At 29.1% G+C, this 15,549-nt stretch overlaps 1 protein-coding gene and 2 non-coding genes across 6 annotated transcripts; 1 reads left to right on the forward strand and 2 right to left on the reverse strand.

The window, feature by feature from the left end:
• The first annotated feature begins 7,731 nt into the window (after positions 1 to 7,731).
• On the forward strand, positions 7,732 to 11,015 carry LOC120074951 (uncharacterized). 4 transcript variants are annotated; one of them, XM_039028062.2, is made up of 5 exons: positions 7,732 to 7,962; positions 8,267 to 8,400; positions 9,031 to 9,112; positions 9,223 to 9,783; positions 10,478 to 11,015. In XM_039028062.2, the coding sequence occupies exons 4-5, from the start codon at positions 9,236 to 9,238 to the stop codon at positions 10,542 to 10,544; spliced, it is 615 nt and encodes a 204-aa protein (XP_038883990.1). In that variant the 5' UTR covers positions 7,732 to 7,962; positions 8,267 to 8,400; positions 9,031 to 9,112; positions 9,223 to 9,235; the 3' UTR covers positions 10,545 to 11,015. The 4 variants fall into 4 exon arrangements, with proteins under 4 accessions (XP_038883990.1, XP_038883992.1, XP_090169102.1 ...); XM_039028064.2 differs by having other exon boundaries at positions 7,745 to 7,962; positions 9,044 to 9,112; XM_090312976.1 differs by having other exon boundaries at positions 7,955 to 8,102; positions 9,044 to 9,112.
• A 1,249-nt stretch (positions 11,016 to 12,264) lies between these two features.
• On the reverse strand, positions 12,265 to 12,336 carry TRNAQ-CUG (transfer RNA glutamine (anticodon CUG)). The gene has a single exon. It is a non-coding gene; the product is annotated as a tRNA-Gln (tRNA).
• Positions 12,337 to 12,516: 180 nt separating this feature from the next.
• On the reverse strand, positions 12,517 to 12,588 carry TRNAQ-CUG (transfer RNA glutamine (anticodon CUG)). The gene has a single exon. It is a non-coding gene; the product is annotated as a tRNA-Gln (tRNA).
• Positions 12,589 to 15,549: the final 2,961 nt, after the last annotated feature.

Raw genomic sequence — 15,549 nt, forward strand, 5'->3', positions numbered from 1 at the left:
TCAAAATGGTTAATTGACTAAAATTTTATATAAAAAATAAATATCAATTTAGATTGATTAGAAAAAAAAATGTTTTTTAAAAAAGTTGTTTTTATTTAAACTCTTTCTTATAAAAACAGTTCAAAATAAACTTTAAAAGTATTTCAAAAAGCTATTTTAAGTGGTTAACAAACAATTTTCTTTTTAAAATTAAATATTTAAAAAATTAATCCAAACACATCTTAAATTAAATGGTGGATCCTTGTATGGTTGTGTCTAATATCGTATACTTTAAACAGTTTAATAAGTCCTAAAACTTGATATTGTCTCTATATCCTATGCATTTTGTAATTTTCAATAGGTTTATAAACTCTCAATTTTATATATAAAAAGTCTCTACAGTGAATTCCATTAGTTTAACATGTATAAACTAAATAACTATATTTTCAATAAATAAAAAAATTTAAAATTTAACTGGCCACATAATCTTCAAATAATAATTAATATATTAGACAAACGTATGTTTGATACATACTAATCTATTAAATATGAAATAAAAAATGTAGAAAAACAACAACAAATCAATTTATATGGTATGTTTTCACTATTTTTACAAATATGTGGTTGGTTCTTATCTTAGCCCAATCCTAAAAACATAAATTAAATTTTGAAATCTACCCTTTTTGTATTTTAAAAAGATGTTTTAGGTTCTTAATTTAATTTAATTTAATTTAAAAAAAAAAACCCAACAACTACAAAGCTAATTAGACAAGTCTACCTCAACCAGAAGACACAACTAAGTAGGAAAATTATCCTGCCAACAATGAGATTTAGACCCATTCGTAATCCGACGAGCTAAGTCATCAACCAGCATATTGTGAGAACATCAAATGTGCTAAAACTAAATCTCCTAATGCACCCTCACAGACAGAATCTCTTCTGCCACTAGTTTCATACAAATTGATATCTCATCCTTCACAGTCAAAACCTCACAACTATTACACTATCCAATTCCACTACCAAACACAATTGTTCTGTTGAAATCACATCTCATAGTCCTACCACAATCGCACAAACTTCTATAGACAACATCAAAAGATCCTTCCATAGCCATCGACATCTCACACCCCTATGATTTCGAAGAGTCCAACCGATAGTCTTGAAAGGCATGCCCACACAAACCGAACAACATCGTCCTGTACCCCTTCCTCATATAAACCATGATGTCTACCCACTGATCCAATCCTACGATTGTCGTACCCAAAAGAATTTCTGAAACAATTAAAAGAAAATAAAATATCAAAATAATAAAAATAGTATTTATTACATAAAGCTAAAAACAAAATGATTATCTCATTTAAATTTCAAACCAAAAGATGGTTGAAACTTGGGATGATAAATACATGAAGCTATTTTAAAATTAATTTCTCTCTCTTCCTTGTAGATGACTATAATAGAAAGAGGAGAGAAAAAGTATGTTGGGCCTTGTTTTGGGCCCACAAAGACAGGACTCAAAATGTCAAGTTATGCAGGCCATAAGTGGCCTAGATGAACTGCTTAGGGACAAAATAATGCTTATTCATCCATTGAATAATACCTTTTTTCTCAAACCGCCAACCATTGTCATTTCCATTTCAGAAATGTCAAATCTTACACAAAACCTCTCCTTTGTTTTTACATGAAACTTTGGAGCTTACTAATTATTTATACCCAAATAAGTATAGTGTTTAACTTATTAATATATCATGAACTGTTTGGTTTGAAGTTTATTAGGATCGTATATAGATAAGATGTTTGGAGATAAAAATAATTGTGTTTGATTGTTGCTTTTTATTTCTTTTTTATTCTCGCTCGTTTTTTTTTTTTTTACTTCCTCATTTTTTCATTCGATTGTGAATAAAGACATAGGAACGAAATGAATAATAATCGAGAATAATGTTTTAGTATTTGTTTCACTTAAGTCATTCGTAAATTAATTTTTTTTTTTATATAGTTTTAATCTTTAGTATAGTGAATGTAAAAATTGACAATTGAAGAAAAAAAATAGCTGAAAATGTCATTTTTCTAACGAAGAAACTCAAAGTGCCTATCAATTAAATTTCTATAAATTTTGTAGAAAAATTAAAAACTTTTCTTTCAGTGAACTTTTTCTACCTCAAACTTATTCAAAAATGTGTTTGATAATATCACACACACAAAATTAGTTATATAGTTATAACTAAATATTAGATTTAAGATAAACTATTATCAATTAATCTATGATCAAACTTGCAACTAAACATAAATTGCAAATACATATTTCAAACAAAAATAATAAATGAAGGTTAAATTATAACTTTAGCCTATGATGAACTCTTAACCCTTTGGTAAACCTTTAAACTTTCAAATTATCTCTAATTAATTAGGTCTATAAGCTTTAAATTATATAGTTAAGTTGATGAATTTTCAATTTTACATCTAATAAAAATAATTTATTTTTAGCATTTTCTAAATTAACGAATCTATTGGATATGAAATTAATTTATGTTTAATAGAACTTTAAACATTCATTTCTTGTCTAATAAATCTATAATTTTTAAAATTTGTTGATTGGGTTATAAAAATATTAGACACGAAATTGAAAGTTCAACAAAATTGAATGTTCAACACTTTTTTATTACTTTTCTATTTGGCTCTGGCCAAGTTGCATCTTTCGCATGGTGCCCGAGATTAACGAATGGGGCTACTCACAACCTCCCCCTGTGTGGCGGTGGAGTTTGGAGTTTTTGTGTATTATTTTGTTAATGTCTCTTCTTTCCTCTTTGAATAAGTGAGCAAATTGGATTTTATTTTGCATGAGTGGTTTTCCTCGACTATTTCTACAAGGCCTTTGTTTCTACCCTTAGTGGCTCTATGAAGTAAGGTTGGTAACAGGACCGAGGTGGGACGGGGGAGGGTGGCGGGAAAAGGGGCGGAGATTCCCCGTTTTCCTTTTTGTTTCCCAATGGGGATTTTATTTTGTTTGAGCTTGGAACTTTAGTTGGACTTATATTGGATTAAATAAAAAACTAGACTAAATGTGAAAACTTAACTACCTAATACATTTATATTTATTTGTTTGTTTGTTTATATATATATATATATATATATATATATATATATATTTAAAATCTAATTAAGATGGGGTCGGGGACGGGGACGAGGAGGGGTCCCCGATTTGACTCCATCCCCGATCAAACCGGAGATTTTCCACCCCAATCGGGGTAGGACTCTATGAGGACCCAACCTCGCGGAGAATTTTGTCAACCCTACTGTGAAGTGCCTTTCCTTAAATATATACACTCACACACATAAGTGATAAGCTTGTGAACATATATTAGGTTAATTTTTTTCTTTTAAAAAAAACTTTGAACTTTCTACTTTGCGTAAAAAGTAATTCTCAAATTTTCAAAGTTTCAACTACTTATAAACTTTCAAAAAGAGTTCAAAAATACCTTAACGTTAGTTTTAGATGGAAACTATTAATATTTTGTTTCAAAAATACCTTTCAATTTTTGAAAAGTTTCAAAAATATATGTACTTGTTAGTATATCAACAGAAATCGTTAATACATTGATACAAAAATATCTCTAAACTTTTAAAAGTTGCATTAGTACCCTTACCATTAAAAAAGTAGAAGAAGAGTTAAAAATGACAATACCGATTATATACATCCAATCATCTCCCTCTTCTATCTCTCCCCTATGGCCTAACAATTCTCTTTTTTTCCCTCTTTTTTCCCATCTCCTTCAATTGCCCTTTTCCTCCTTTTTGTAAACCTCAAGCGATAAGAAAAAAATAATAAAAACACCAAAGGATATTAGAACTTAAATATTTTAATAAGAATATATGTTAGTAGTTGAGTATGTATTAATAGCTAAATACGTCTTTTTTTATTTTTTTATTTATCGTTTTGGTAAGTTCCAAGGGAGATTTTGATTTTAGAAGTTTGAAAATTTTTGAGGATTTTATGCTTCAACTTGAAGTTTTGGTTTATATTTGATTGTTGAAAAAATTGGTACATAAATTGGACAAATAAGAAAAAAAATGAAAGTATCTATATAGAAAAAAAAAAAAAAAAACATCAATAACATCGATCACTATACTATCGTTAAGAATATTTTTAAACTTGTTTTTCAAAAGATTAAAAATATCGATGCAACTTTTGAAAGTTTAAATATATTTATTTATTTATTTAAAGTTTCATAGATATTTCAAAACAATAACGGTTTTCGTTAATATACTAACACTAATGGAATTCATTTAATTTAATTTTTTTAAAAAAATTGAAATTTTTGAGAGTTGAATGTTATTTTTTATACAATATGTTATGGACCCATTTGGATTGATTCGAGAAAAAAAAATATTTTTCAAAAAATCATTTTTAATCAAATACTTATGATAAAAACGATTTAAAATACACTTAAAAAACTATTTTGAATAATTGTCGGAGATTCTAATTTTTTCCAAAAACAACTTATATTTTTAAATTAAATAATTAAAAATGTATTTCAAACCTAGCGTATAATCATGATTGATATTAGAGATGGGCGGTACCCTAGCCCATGTGGCATGAAGGAAAAAGGTGAATGGTAGGCAATAATTATTATTGATTAAAAGAAAGAGTAAAGGACAGGGCAGACATGTAATTAATGAAAGGCAATTTTACATTGATTTTTGGTTCAAAATCTTATGAGTGTTCCCCTAAATAGAAGCATGCCAATAAGATTTAATCTTCTCAACTCAATTTTAATTTTCCAGATTGCTTCATTCCTATTTCCAAACAAGGAATCTAATTTATAAAGCAGTTATTTGTTTTTATTTTTTATTTTTTACTTTTTTTTATTTTCTTTCCTCTTTTCTCATTTCAAAATGATACATTCGTAAGAAATTAGCCTATTTTTCTCCTTAAAATTTCTTTTTATTACTTTAATATATTTATAATCGTTTTCGAGTTAAAAGTTTAGACTCTCAACTTCGAGGTATGTATTTATTTAATCTTTAAATTTTTTACAAAAAGTATAATATATCCTTAAATTTTCAATTTTGTGTTCATTGAACTTTATAATATCTAGTAAATTCTTAAACTTTAAGTTTTTGGTCCAATAATTCTTGATTTTTTTTACTTTTACATCTAATATGTCCCTAACCTACTCAATATATATAAGTTTAATAGACATGAACTTGAAAGTTTAAAGTTTCATTTGATAGAAATTTCAAATTTATATATAAAAGATAAATTATTTTATATATATATTTTTTAAAATGTTAAGAACCTATTAGACTCAAAATAAAAGGTTTAGAGACGTACTAGACTTAAATTGAACACTTAGGAATATACTCTAAAAATTTATGAATCAAATAGACACAGAAGTAACTAAATTTATAGTTGAACTTTTGTTTTATACTGTTTAAAAAATATTTTATCTTATATTTTGCTCAAAGCTAAATTATATTTATTTCCTGTAAAAAAAATATATATATTTGAAAATTATCGTGCTTTTGAGTTCATATATATATATATATATATATATATATATATATATAAATAAACTATTTGAGTTTCTCTTTGCATTTTCTCTCGACAAAATGAATTCATCAAACTTTAAAGGTATATTGAGATAATTACTTTAAGTATATAACTTTGTCGTGATATGTTTTCATATCGTGCCTACATTTTAAATCTCATTAAAATATTTTTTAAAAAATGAATAAATATAAAAGATCGTCGCATTTTTTTTAAAAAAAAAAACAGCGAATTTAACTTTATTTTATTTTAATATCATAAAAAAAAGTAAAAAGAAATATCATCAAAAAAAAAAAATTATTTTATTATTTTTTCTCCCAAGACTAAATGAATCCATAACAATCAAGTTGAGCCCTCAATTGTTTCACTAAAGGAGTAATAGGCGAGATGAATTAACTACCACCTGTGCATTGCCATCTCGACATTCTCCCACACAATAGTATGTGAACCTGAGGTCAATGACGTCACCATCCCACAAGATATAAAGAACTGCATGCATAGTCGTACTAAATATTCCACTTGTTAATTTAAGTATGAAAGTATGTGTGACTCGACATCACATCGATGAGAGTTCTTTTTAGGACAATTCACCTACGTTTAAAAGGCTCCAGAGCAATCGATGGAGATCGACACATCAACATATTTTATTTGTTTTATATTTATATAAAATCTCAGCTAGATTAAGAAAATGTACAAAATTCAGAAATGAGTTGATTTTAATTTTTTTCTTCTAGAGTATTAAGAAAAAACAATTTATACCAATGTTATTCTAAAATAACAAAAATAAAATGAAAATAAAAACGATTCCAAATCAGTCATAAATTCATAACATAAGGCGCCCGTATTAAAATAGTTGGACTATTTCCTGTCGAGAAATTATTAAAATTTGTCTCCATTTATTGGAAAGAGAATTTAAAATAAAAATCCCCATCGGAAATGGCGATTGACCCCACATCCATTTTTATTTGTCCATCTTAAGAAAATTTAGGGATAAATTTAAAAAACCAGTCTTAAAATATTACGGTATTGGTAATTATACCTCCAAAGTTTTAATTATAGACATCAAACTTCAAACATATATCAGTATTAAAATTAGATCCTCAAATTTTTAGTAATTGTATAAATTAGACTGTAATGGTTCAATTTTTATCATTTGGGAGTCTAATTTGTACAACTACTGCAAGTTTGAGGATCTAATTTTAACATTTATATGAGTTTGAGGGCTCAATTTTCATAATTAAGACCTCGTTTTATAACAATTTTGTTTTTTTTTAAAAAATTATATCTATAAACACTAGTTTCACTTGTAATTTTCTTTCTTCATCATCTACTTTTTTACCAATAGTTTAAAATTTTAAATCAAAATTTGAAACTAAAAAGAGTAACTTTTAAAAAATTATTTTTGTTTTTAAAATTTGTCTAAGAATTTAACCATTGTACTTAAAAAAAGAAATGGAAAGAAAACATGCTTATTTTTCAAAAATCAAAACAAAAAATGAAACAGTTACCAAACGAGGTTTAAAAGTTTAAAAGTATAATTGTGCCACCATATTTCATATGCAATTTTTGAAATTTATCTAAAAATTCCTTACTTTATTATAAGGAAAAAAAATGAAGGAACAAACATCAAATTTGAACCTAATAATTTAAACTATAAATTTCAAATTTCATCACTTTTGATTATCAACTTAAAAGTTCAATTTCAACTAATTTACCAAATAATTTTACCCCAAAAAACTATGCATAATTCTTCTCAAACTCCTTAATTTAAATAAAATAAAATATTACAAAAAATAGTTTGACATTAATTATAGATTACCATTTTCAAAACTAAAAATTAAAAAAAAAAAACTCTAATATTATTTTTCTCTAAAAAAATTATCTATACATAAAGGTAATTCATTATTTTTAAATACATAAAAGAATTTTTTAGCAATATTTGAGTGAGAATTTATTTAATTATTAAATTTGTAACTCTTTTTAAATTTCAAGATTAAAATTGCAATACTCTTTTTATTATTATTATTATTATTATTGGACAAATTGTAATACTCGTTTAATTAATTTTTATTTCAAGAGTTAATTATAACTTGGAAGTAATTGCTTTAAAAAAAAAAGTAAAGAAAATAAATAAACAAAAAATAATAGATGGGGCCCATCACTATCATGCGCCTGAGAGTCACCATCTTTGTCTTCCCTAAAATAATGTAAGCCAGAGACGGCTCTGACTCTCTTTTTTTATTTATCCTTTTTTACCTTTCTTCTATTCTTTAAAATATTCTCTTCTCTCTCCCAATTCCTCGGCGATTTTTATCTCTACTCCCATTTTCAGGAGCAAAATCGTCAGAGCCGCCGATTTCACTTCCGAAACGCTGCCGATTAAGTCGCCTTACTCTCTCTCTCTCTCTCTGTCACACCTGGTTCGAATCTGCAGTCAGGTACAGCCACAATTTTCTTCCTCTCTGTTCGATCTCATTTTTATCTACCCGAGGAATCGAATCAAATGGATCGTTCTTCGAATTTCTGTTTGTTTCGAAGAATGTGAATCCTCATTTTGCTAAAAAATTGTTTGATAAATGTAATTGTTAATGGTCTTCTCAAGTGGAAGTTATTTGCAAATTTCTGAAATGGCTGTGCATATGTAGTACAAATTTAGAGTTCGCGAACTGAGTGTTCATGGCTAGTGAGATGTTCGTGTTGTTTATCGATTTTTGTTTGAAGCGGTTCCCGATTTTTGCGCAGGAGATTGTAGATTTCAATTCGTTATCGGAGTTTTTGGATGCGTTTGAGAGTTTCAGAAGAAAAGCTGAAAGTTATATCTTATCGAGTTTCGTGAAGATTAGAATAACGGCGGAAGATTCTTTTCATGTGGTCCGGTATAATAGCAGCTCTTTATTTTTCTTTTCCACCAATTATTTATTAGTTCGTTTGTTCTTTATCCTTACTTCATAGCTGCAATGAATATGTTTCGATTTTTGTTTCAATAATGTTGATAATTTGAAAATTCTCTTCACTATGTGAAATTGCCGCTGGATCCAAAAGGTTAGCAGAGCTGAGTAGTGTGGCAGTGGTTAGATTTCAATAGTAGATAATGTTGAAATGTCCGGCCGTAGCCTCCAGCTTTGAATCTTGGAGAACTTTTTGCATTAAAAACGCGAAGCATGTTAATTTCATATCATAAGCTTTTATCTGTTTCTGTCTTCTTACTTCGATTCCTGAAATAGAATTTCTGTGCATTGAATATACCTACACTTTATGCACATCCTGGCGTTTTTCTCTTCATTCTTGTTGGCACATTGTTAGGCGATAACTTTGGAGAACTTTGTAGGGTAATTTGTGACTGATGAGGGCATCAAGATGGTGATTCATTTTCTTTTTAAGATCAAATTTCGTAGGATTCTGTTGTTTGTGTTGCCCCATGATCACCGGATTTATGGTTTGAGTATTTGTATGTATTTAAATGCTTTGGGAAACTAGAACCATTTTAACTTTGTTCTAAACAACAGCCAATCTGCACAGATCAGTAGAATTTTTTTTTATCATCCAGAGGTTGACCTGATGAGCAGGGGAAAACGTCGGTGGTGATAGGTATGATGAACATTCTGATTATGAGTTATAGATGAATGAATGAGAAGGTGTCTGATTTTCATAATATTCTGAGTAGGGATTTTTGTTGAAATTCTTTTTTGGGTTCCCAGATGAGCACAACTGATGTTATTGGCAGTAGAAGGGAGAGGGTTCTTTTCTTCTTCAGCTTCTGGTTATAGCAGTAGCTTGTCTCTTCTTCTTTTGGGTCAGAAGAGCCAAGATAAACCCATGAGAGTTTTGCCATTGTTGGTGGACCGCGAGCCTGACCTTAATATCCAGCTGGCTTCAACAAAGACGTGGATTTCCTGGAGGTGTGCCTCCCCCTCCTTTCGTCGCTGCTTCCGTCATAATCCTGCAGGGCCAACAACTCCATCTTTGAAGAAACCGGCCACTGCACAGCGCCAAGACAGTTTAAGGACATCTCCTCTTTCAGATAATGGAAAGAATCATGTTCCTAGTTCAGATGAGGATAATCTTGCAAGAAAAATGGTGCTTAAAAGTAGCTTGAAAAAGGCATCAGATGCTACTACAGATTCTGTTCGGAATGCTGATGGAAATGAAGCAGTGGGAGGAAAGGGTAGTTGTGATTCTAGTCATGTAGAAAGAAGGAAAGTACAGTGGACAGATACTTGTGGAAGCCAGCTTGCCGAAGTCAAAGAATTTGAACCAAGGTATGAAAATTTCATAATTTTAAAACCCAATTTATAGATAAAGCATAATGTTTGCGTCTTGAAGCTTTTATATAGGCCCATGTTCCATTTATTCTTCATTATAGCCAATCACCCAAATAGCTTCAATGTTCATCACATCATTCCTTCTGAACAGTGGAAAATTTTAAGTCTTAATTGACATAAATGTGTGTTTAGTTATAATGGTCAGTTTTAAGTTCTAAAGCCTAGTGCAAACGAAGATTGCAGTTCTTTTTTTTTTTTTTTGGGTAGGAATAGTTTGATAGTTTACAAACCATACTGTCTTGCATCTCGACTTTAGATTGAATTCATACTTGTATCACATATCAAATAAATTGTATATACTGCTAATTCCTAAAATATATTAAAGTTAACAGAAAATTTACATTCAGCACATCTTCTAAGATTTTGCAAATGATAGATGTGTTTTTTAAACCATTTTCAAAACATGGAGATCTGATTATTATTATCCTTATTTTCTATTCTACTACCATTGCTCTCCCGGTGTCTGATATTAAGCCCTGGTATAGTGAAGTATAAGAATTGATGAAACACTTGGCCTACTCAAAAATTAAAATCTAACCCCATTGCTTAGATATTGCTGATCATAATTGTCATTATGTCCTATCTTAAGTTTGTATTTCTACTTAGTTTGTGTCTTAATCTCCAAATGCAGTGAAATAAATGCATCTGATGATGAAAATGATATGGGGAAAAGAAGGTGTTTATGCACCATCATGTAATTCATTCAGAAACCATTTTTACCATTGATGATGTTTGCTCAAGATCCTCAAAGATCTGCTGACTTGAATCAAATCAAACTGGTTGGCTCGAGAATTTTTTGTGACAGAGGAAGCTGTGTCAGAGATTTTAGACAAGCAGGAACCGTCCAGGAAGTCTGTTGGTTCCCATGTTCTTCATGGTGATCATTTATCCGTGGTAGTGCTGATTTCAGTAAGTTTTTGTTTTTCTGTAATTTTCTTTTCACATGGATGAGCTTCAATTTTTAGCACTTTTTGTTGCTTTTTCACTGTATCGTCCCTTAGTTTTTTGTTACTATTTTACTCTGTTCCTTTCGTGGCTTTTTCTCTCTATATGAACATTTTTTTGGGATGTTTCATTGCTGTTGAGTATTTAGAAGGAAGCTTTTGATTAGGAACTTTTGTTGGTTAAGATAAGATAAAATGAGTGATATGCAGTGACTATTGCCATAAGAGCTCTGTTTTTCTTATTCATTGCTCTCATTGAGAGCAGCAAGAAAAGTCTGATTTTATCTTTGATTCAAGTCTCTTCCATTCCTTCATTAAATCGAGCCCTACAATTTTGGAGTTGAACATAACCGTTAACTTTTGAGATGGTAATCAATTTTGGAGTTGAACATAACCATTAACTTTTGAGATGGTAATTGGTATTTGGTTGATTAGACTATACTCGAATGAGCCAAGTATGCTATCTATGAGAGAGGTTTCTAATGATAGAGTTGCTGTATAGGTATAAGCTAAACTGAATTGTGCATGGATCCTGGCGAGCCATAACAGACTTGGCTAGTGTGAGCCATATCTTTTCCCATTTGAGATGTAAAATAGTTAAATTATACCAAATTTCCTTGAACTATCATTTCAAAATTTTCATTTCAACTCTTAAGATGAATGGAAAAGGAAAAAAAAAAAAGTGATAATAGTGAACGGTAAAAGTAGTAATGTACATGGACACAAGTGGGTAGACTTCAATTTTGTTTTTGAAGTTTAGACCAAGTTTTCATTATACCTTGTTTCAACTCTCTAACTTTTAAAATTACTTTAAAACAGCCTTTTACTAATTTCTATTAAAATGAAGAGAGTAACGCTAGTGGCATTGAGTTATTGAAAATTTAGATTGGTTTTTCCTATGTGCAAGTAAATGAAGGCAACCAATCTTTTAATATCCACGTTTAAAATATGTAAATAAAGTAAATATGAACATGACTCAATATTAAGACATTTATTATTTCAATCAAATGATTAGAGTTAGAATTCCTACTTCAACTCATAGTGTAGAACAAAAAAAAAAAAAAAAACTAAATTTTTTAGAGTTCAAAAGTTCAATCTTTCACCCTGAAGTATTGTATTATAAAAAAAATACAAATAACTGAATAGTAGAATAACATACTTATTTGGGAAGAATAAAACTTGTGACCACAAAATTAAGGCATAAATTTGTTTTTTAATATTTTATCGTTAAAAATAAAGGCAAAAAAGATCAGAGTTAGAACTTAAACATCAATATAGTGTTGGTCTACACACTAAGCAATTAAACTTGAGGACTGAAATATCGCCAAAGTTAAAATAGTGGAATTATGTACTCAAAGATTAGGAAAATACAATAATGGTTGGTGGCCTCAAATTTTAAGAACAAGTTATTTTTAAAAAAATGAAAAATGAAAGAAAAAGGGCCTCTTCAAAAAATAAAAAAAGAAAAAAAAGAAGGTCCCACCGAGATTTGTACTCGGGTTACTGGATTCAGAGTCCAATGTCCTAACCACTAGACCATGGAACCATGTTTCAGGAAAATTTTCAAAACAATCACATTAGGAATAAAAGTAATTAGATGACAGAATGGTTACATTTCAACTTTTGATTAAGAATAATAACTCGTAACCTGAATTTTAAGATTGTTTTTTGTAATACTTTATTATTGAAATATGGAAAAATAAATAAATAAATAAATGTAAAAGGAAGGTTCCACCGAGATTTGAACTCGGGTTACTGGATTCAGAGTCCAATGTCCTCACCACTAGACCATGGAACCATTTTAAGTGTAAAGTTACAAAGTTTATAATTTATATTCATATATAAAATTAAAAGAAACTGATACATTTTTCAAGGGGAATTTTTTTTTTTTATTTCTATTATAAATATGTTAAATTAGGTGTAATGTAGATGTCTAAACTTAGTGTCTTAAAGACAATTGTCAAACTCCTATATGTGGTACATGTTACTCATGTGTCTCATACCTACATATTATTAGTGTCCATGTAAAAACCACATTCTACCTGTCATTTTGCCTAGGTGGATCTTGAGAGAATATATACATGAATTTTGGAGAAAATGGAAAATTTTGGAGGAATTTTCTATTTTCATAATTTTCTATTTTTGTTATTTTATTTATTTATATATTATGTTTTATTTATTTTAATATTATATTTTTTCAATACTCATATTCCCGTTGCATCTCATTTTTTCAACACATTATCAGCACGGGTTTCTTTCATTTCTCCAAGGTAGGTCCTAAAGGCATGTTGTTTTTTCCCTATTCGTTATAATTAATAAATTAAATTTTATTTTGCATATTTAGTACTTATTAAATTTCTAATATAAATACAACCTTTTGTGATATTATTGTCATGGCAAACGTTACGAAATTAGAATTTGTAGCCCTTGACATTAATGACAATAATTATTTGTCATGGGTGCTCGATTCCAAAATCCACTGGAATAATATGAATCTTGGAGAAATAATTAAAGAAGAAAATACAACATTTAGTCATGACAAAGTAAAAGCTATGATTTTCCTTCGTCATCATCTCCACGAGCGATTGAAAATAGAGTATCTTACAATAAAAGATCCTAGTATCTTGTGGAAAATTTTAAAATAGAGGTATGATCATAAAAAAGTAGTTATTCTTCCTAAAGCTCATTATGAGTGGATGCTTTGAGGCTAGAAGATTTTAAATCAGTAAGTGATTATAATTCTGCATTATTTAAAATCAGTTCAAAATTGTTGTTATGTGTTGAGAAAATTATTGATGCTGGTATGTTAGAGAAAACATTTCTACATTTCATGTCTTGTAATGCTCATGCAGCAACAATATTGAGAGCAGGGTTTTAAATAGTATTCTGAACTAATTTCATGTTTTCTCGTGGCCAAACAAAATAAAGAATTATTGATGAAAAATCATGAATCTCGACCAATCGAAAAGAACATTATTCGTGGAAGTGAATGTTGTGAATTTTAATAATAATCGTGGTCGTGGTCAAGGTCGAGGTCGTAACCACTATAGTGGAAGAAATAACTTTTCTTTTCATGGTGGACGTTATAATCATCTAAATTTCAAGAGAACCATACGAAATGATGATCATAAAGGAAAAGCTTCACAAGATAAGAATTCAAAAGGTGATGAACAAAAATGCTTGTGTTGTAGTATGAATGGGCGTTGGTCACGTATTTTTCGTAGAGCAAAACATTTAGTTGATCTACATCAAGTTTCTCTTAGGGAAAAAGAGAAAAATGTGAAAGCAAAATTTGCATACCAGGATAATGATATATTTGACCCATCCCATACGAAAAATTTGGATGTGGCAGACTTCTTTGAATCTCCTGAAGAGAAGATCGACATAGTTGATGGGACATTAAGTGTTTTTTTTTTTAATTTTAAAATATCTAAACTTATTGTTGTTGTTTTTCTTAAATCCATCTTCATGTTTTTTTTCTCTCTTAGTAAGTGTTAAATTTTGTATACTCGAAATGTTATTTTTCTTATTGTAATTATTTTCTTCTAATAAAGAAGCCTAGATCATTTTCATATATGATTAAAAGATGAGTAAAGAATATCTATGTTTGGCAGACAGTGCAACTACATACACAATACTTACAAATAAAAAATATTTTTTCAAATTGATAATGTTGGAAGAAAAAGTAAATACAATATCAAGTTTTGTAAACCTAATTGAAGAATTTTGAAAAGTAAATATTATTTTACCTAGAGGAACAACATTTACAATTAAAAATGCATTGTTCTCTAGTCAATCAAAGAGAAATCTACTAAGTTTTAAAGATAGGTCATTTGGGATCAATAATGATGAGAATTATTGAATTATCATGTGATGCATGAAGAGCCAGAAGATTCTTCAATCTAATGAATTATCACATGATGCTTACTCTCAAGGCAAATCAATAATTAGACCATCACCAGCCAAAGTGAGAATTGAATCACCTGCATTTTTAGGAAGAATTCATGGAGATATATGTGAACCTATTAACCCACCAAGTAGACCATTTAAGTATTTTATGGTATTAATCGACGCATTCGACAAATGATCACAAACCTTGCATTTGCAAGATTATTTTATCAAATAATTAAGTTAAGAGTACTAATTATACAATTAAGATCATTTGTCTTGATAATGCTACTGAATTTATATCTCAAGCTTTTGATAATTATTGTATATCAATTGGGAAAAATGTTGAACATCATGTAGCTCATGTTCATACATAAAATAGTTCAGTAGAATCATTTATAAAACGTTTGTAGTTAATGTTGGACCATGAGAGCTAAACTTCCTACATCTATATGGGGACATGTTATTTTGCATGCAACGTCGCTTGTATTGGGGTTGATGCCCTAAATCTCGTAGGGTTTTATAGTTTGTAATTGTATTGTACAAACATCTTATTTATCTAATAAAATATGTGATGTTTTATTTGACATTTAGTTGCATTAAACCCACAAACCATTAAACTAACATCCAAGATTATCTTGTAGCTTAAACATGTATGTAGAGACATACAAGTGGATCATGTTTAAGTGATAACCTAAATGGTCTATAGTAGATGGATAAACCTAGATACCTTATTCTGGTGACACTACGAATACGACTCGCTTTGTAGATGTTACAATTGTTGTAAAGTACCACAAATGATCTGATTCTGATCATTCATCTAGAGACATGTGAGGGGAGGTATTCTATACAAAGGAGTTTGTATAAGATC

Source organism: Benincasa hispida, chromosome 4 (genome assembly GCF_027475165.1).
Source record: "Benincasa hispida cultivar pf3 chromosome 4, pf3_genome.v1.1, whole genome shotgun sequence".
NCBI lineage: Eukaryota > Viridiplantae > Streptophyta > Magnoliopsida > Cucurbitales > Cucurbitaceae > Benincasa > Benincasa hispida.

Coding starts and splice junctions, on each gene's coding strand:
- LOC120074951 (XM_039028062.2), top strand. CDS start 9,236: ATGTTATTGGCAGTAGAAGGGAGAGGGTTCTTTTCTTCTTCAGCTTCT. Junction 9,784..10,477: donor GTCAAAGAATTTGAACCAAG/GTATGAAAATTT, acceptor CTCCAAATGCAG/TGAAATAAATGCATCTGATG.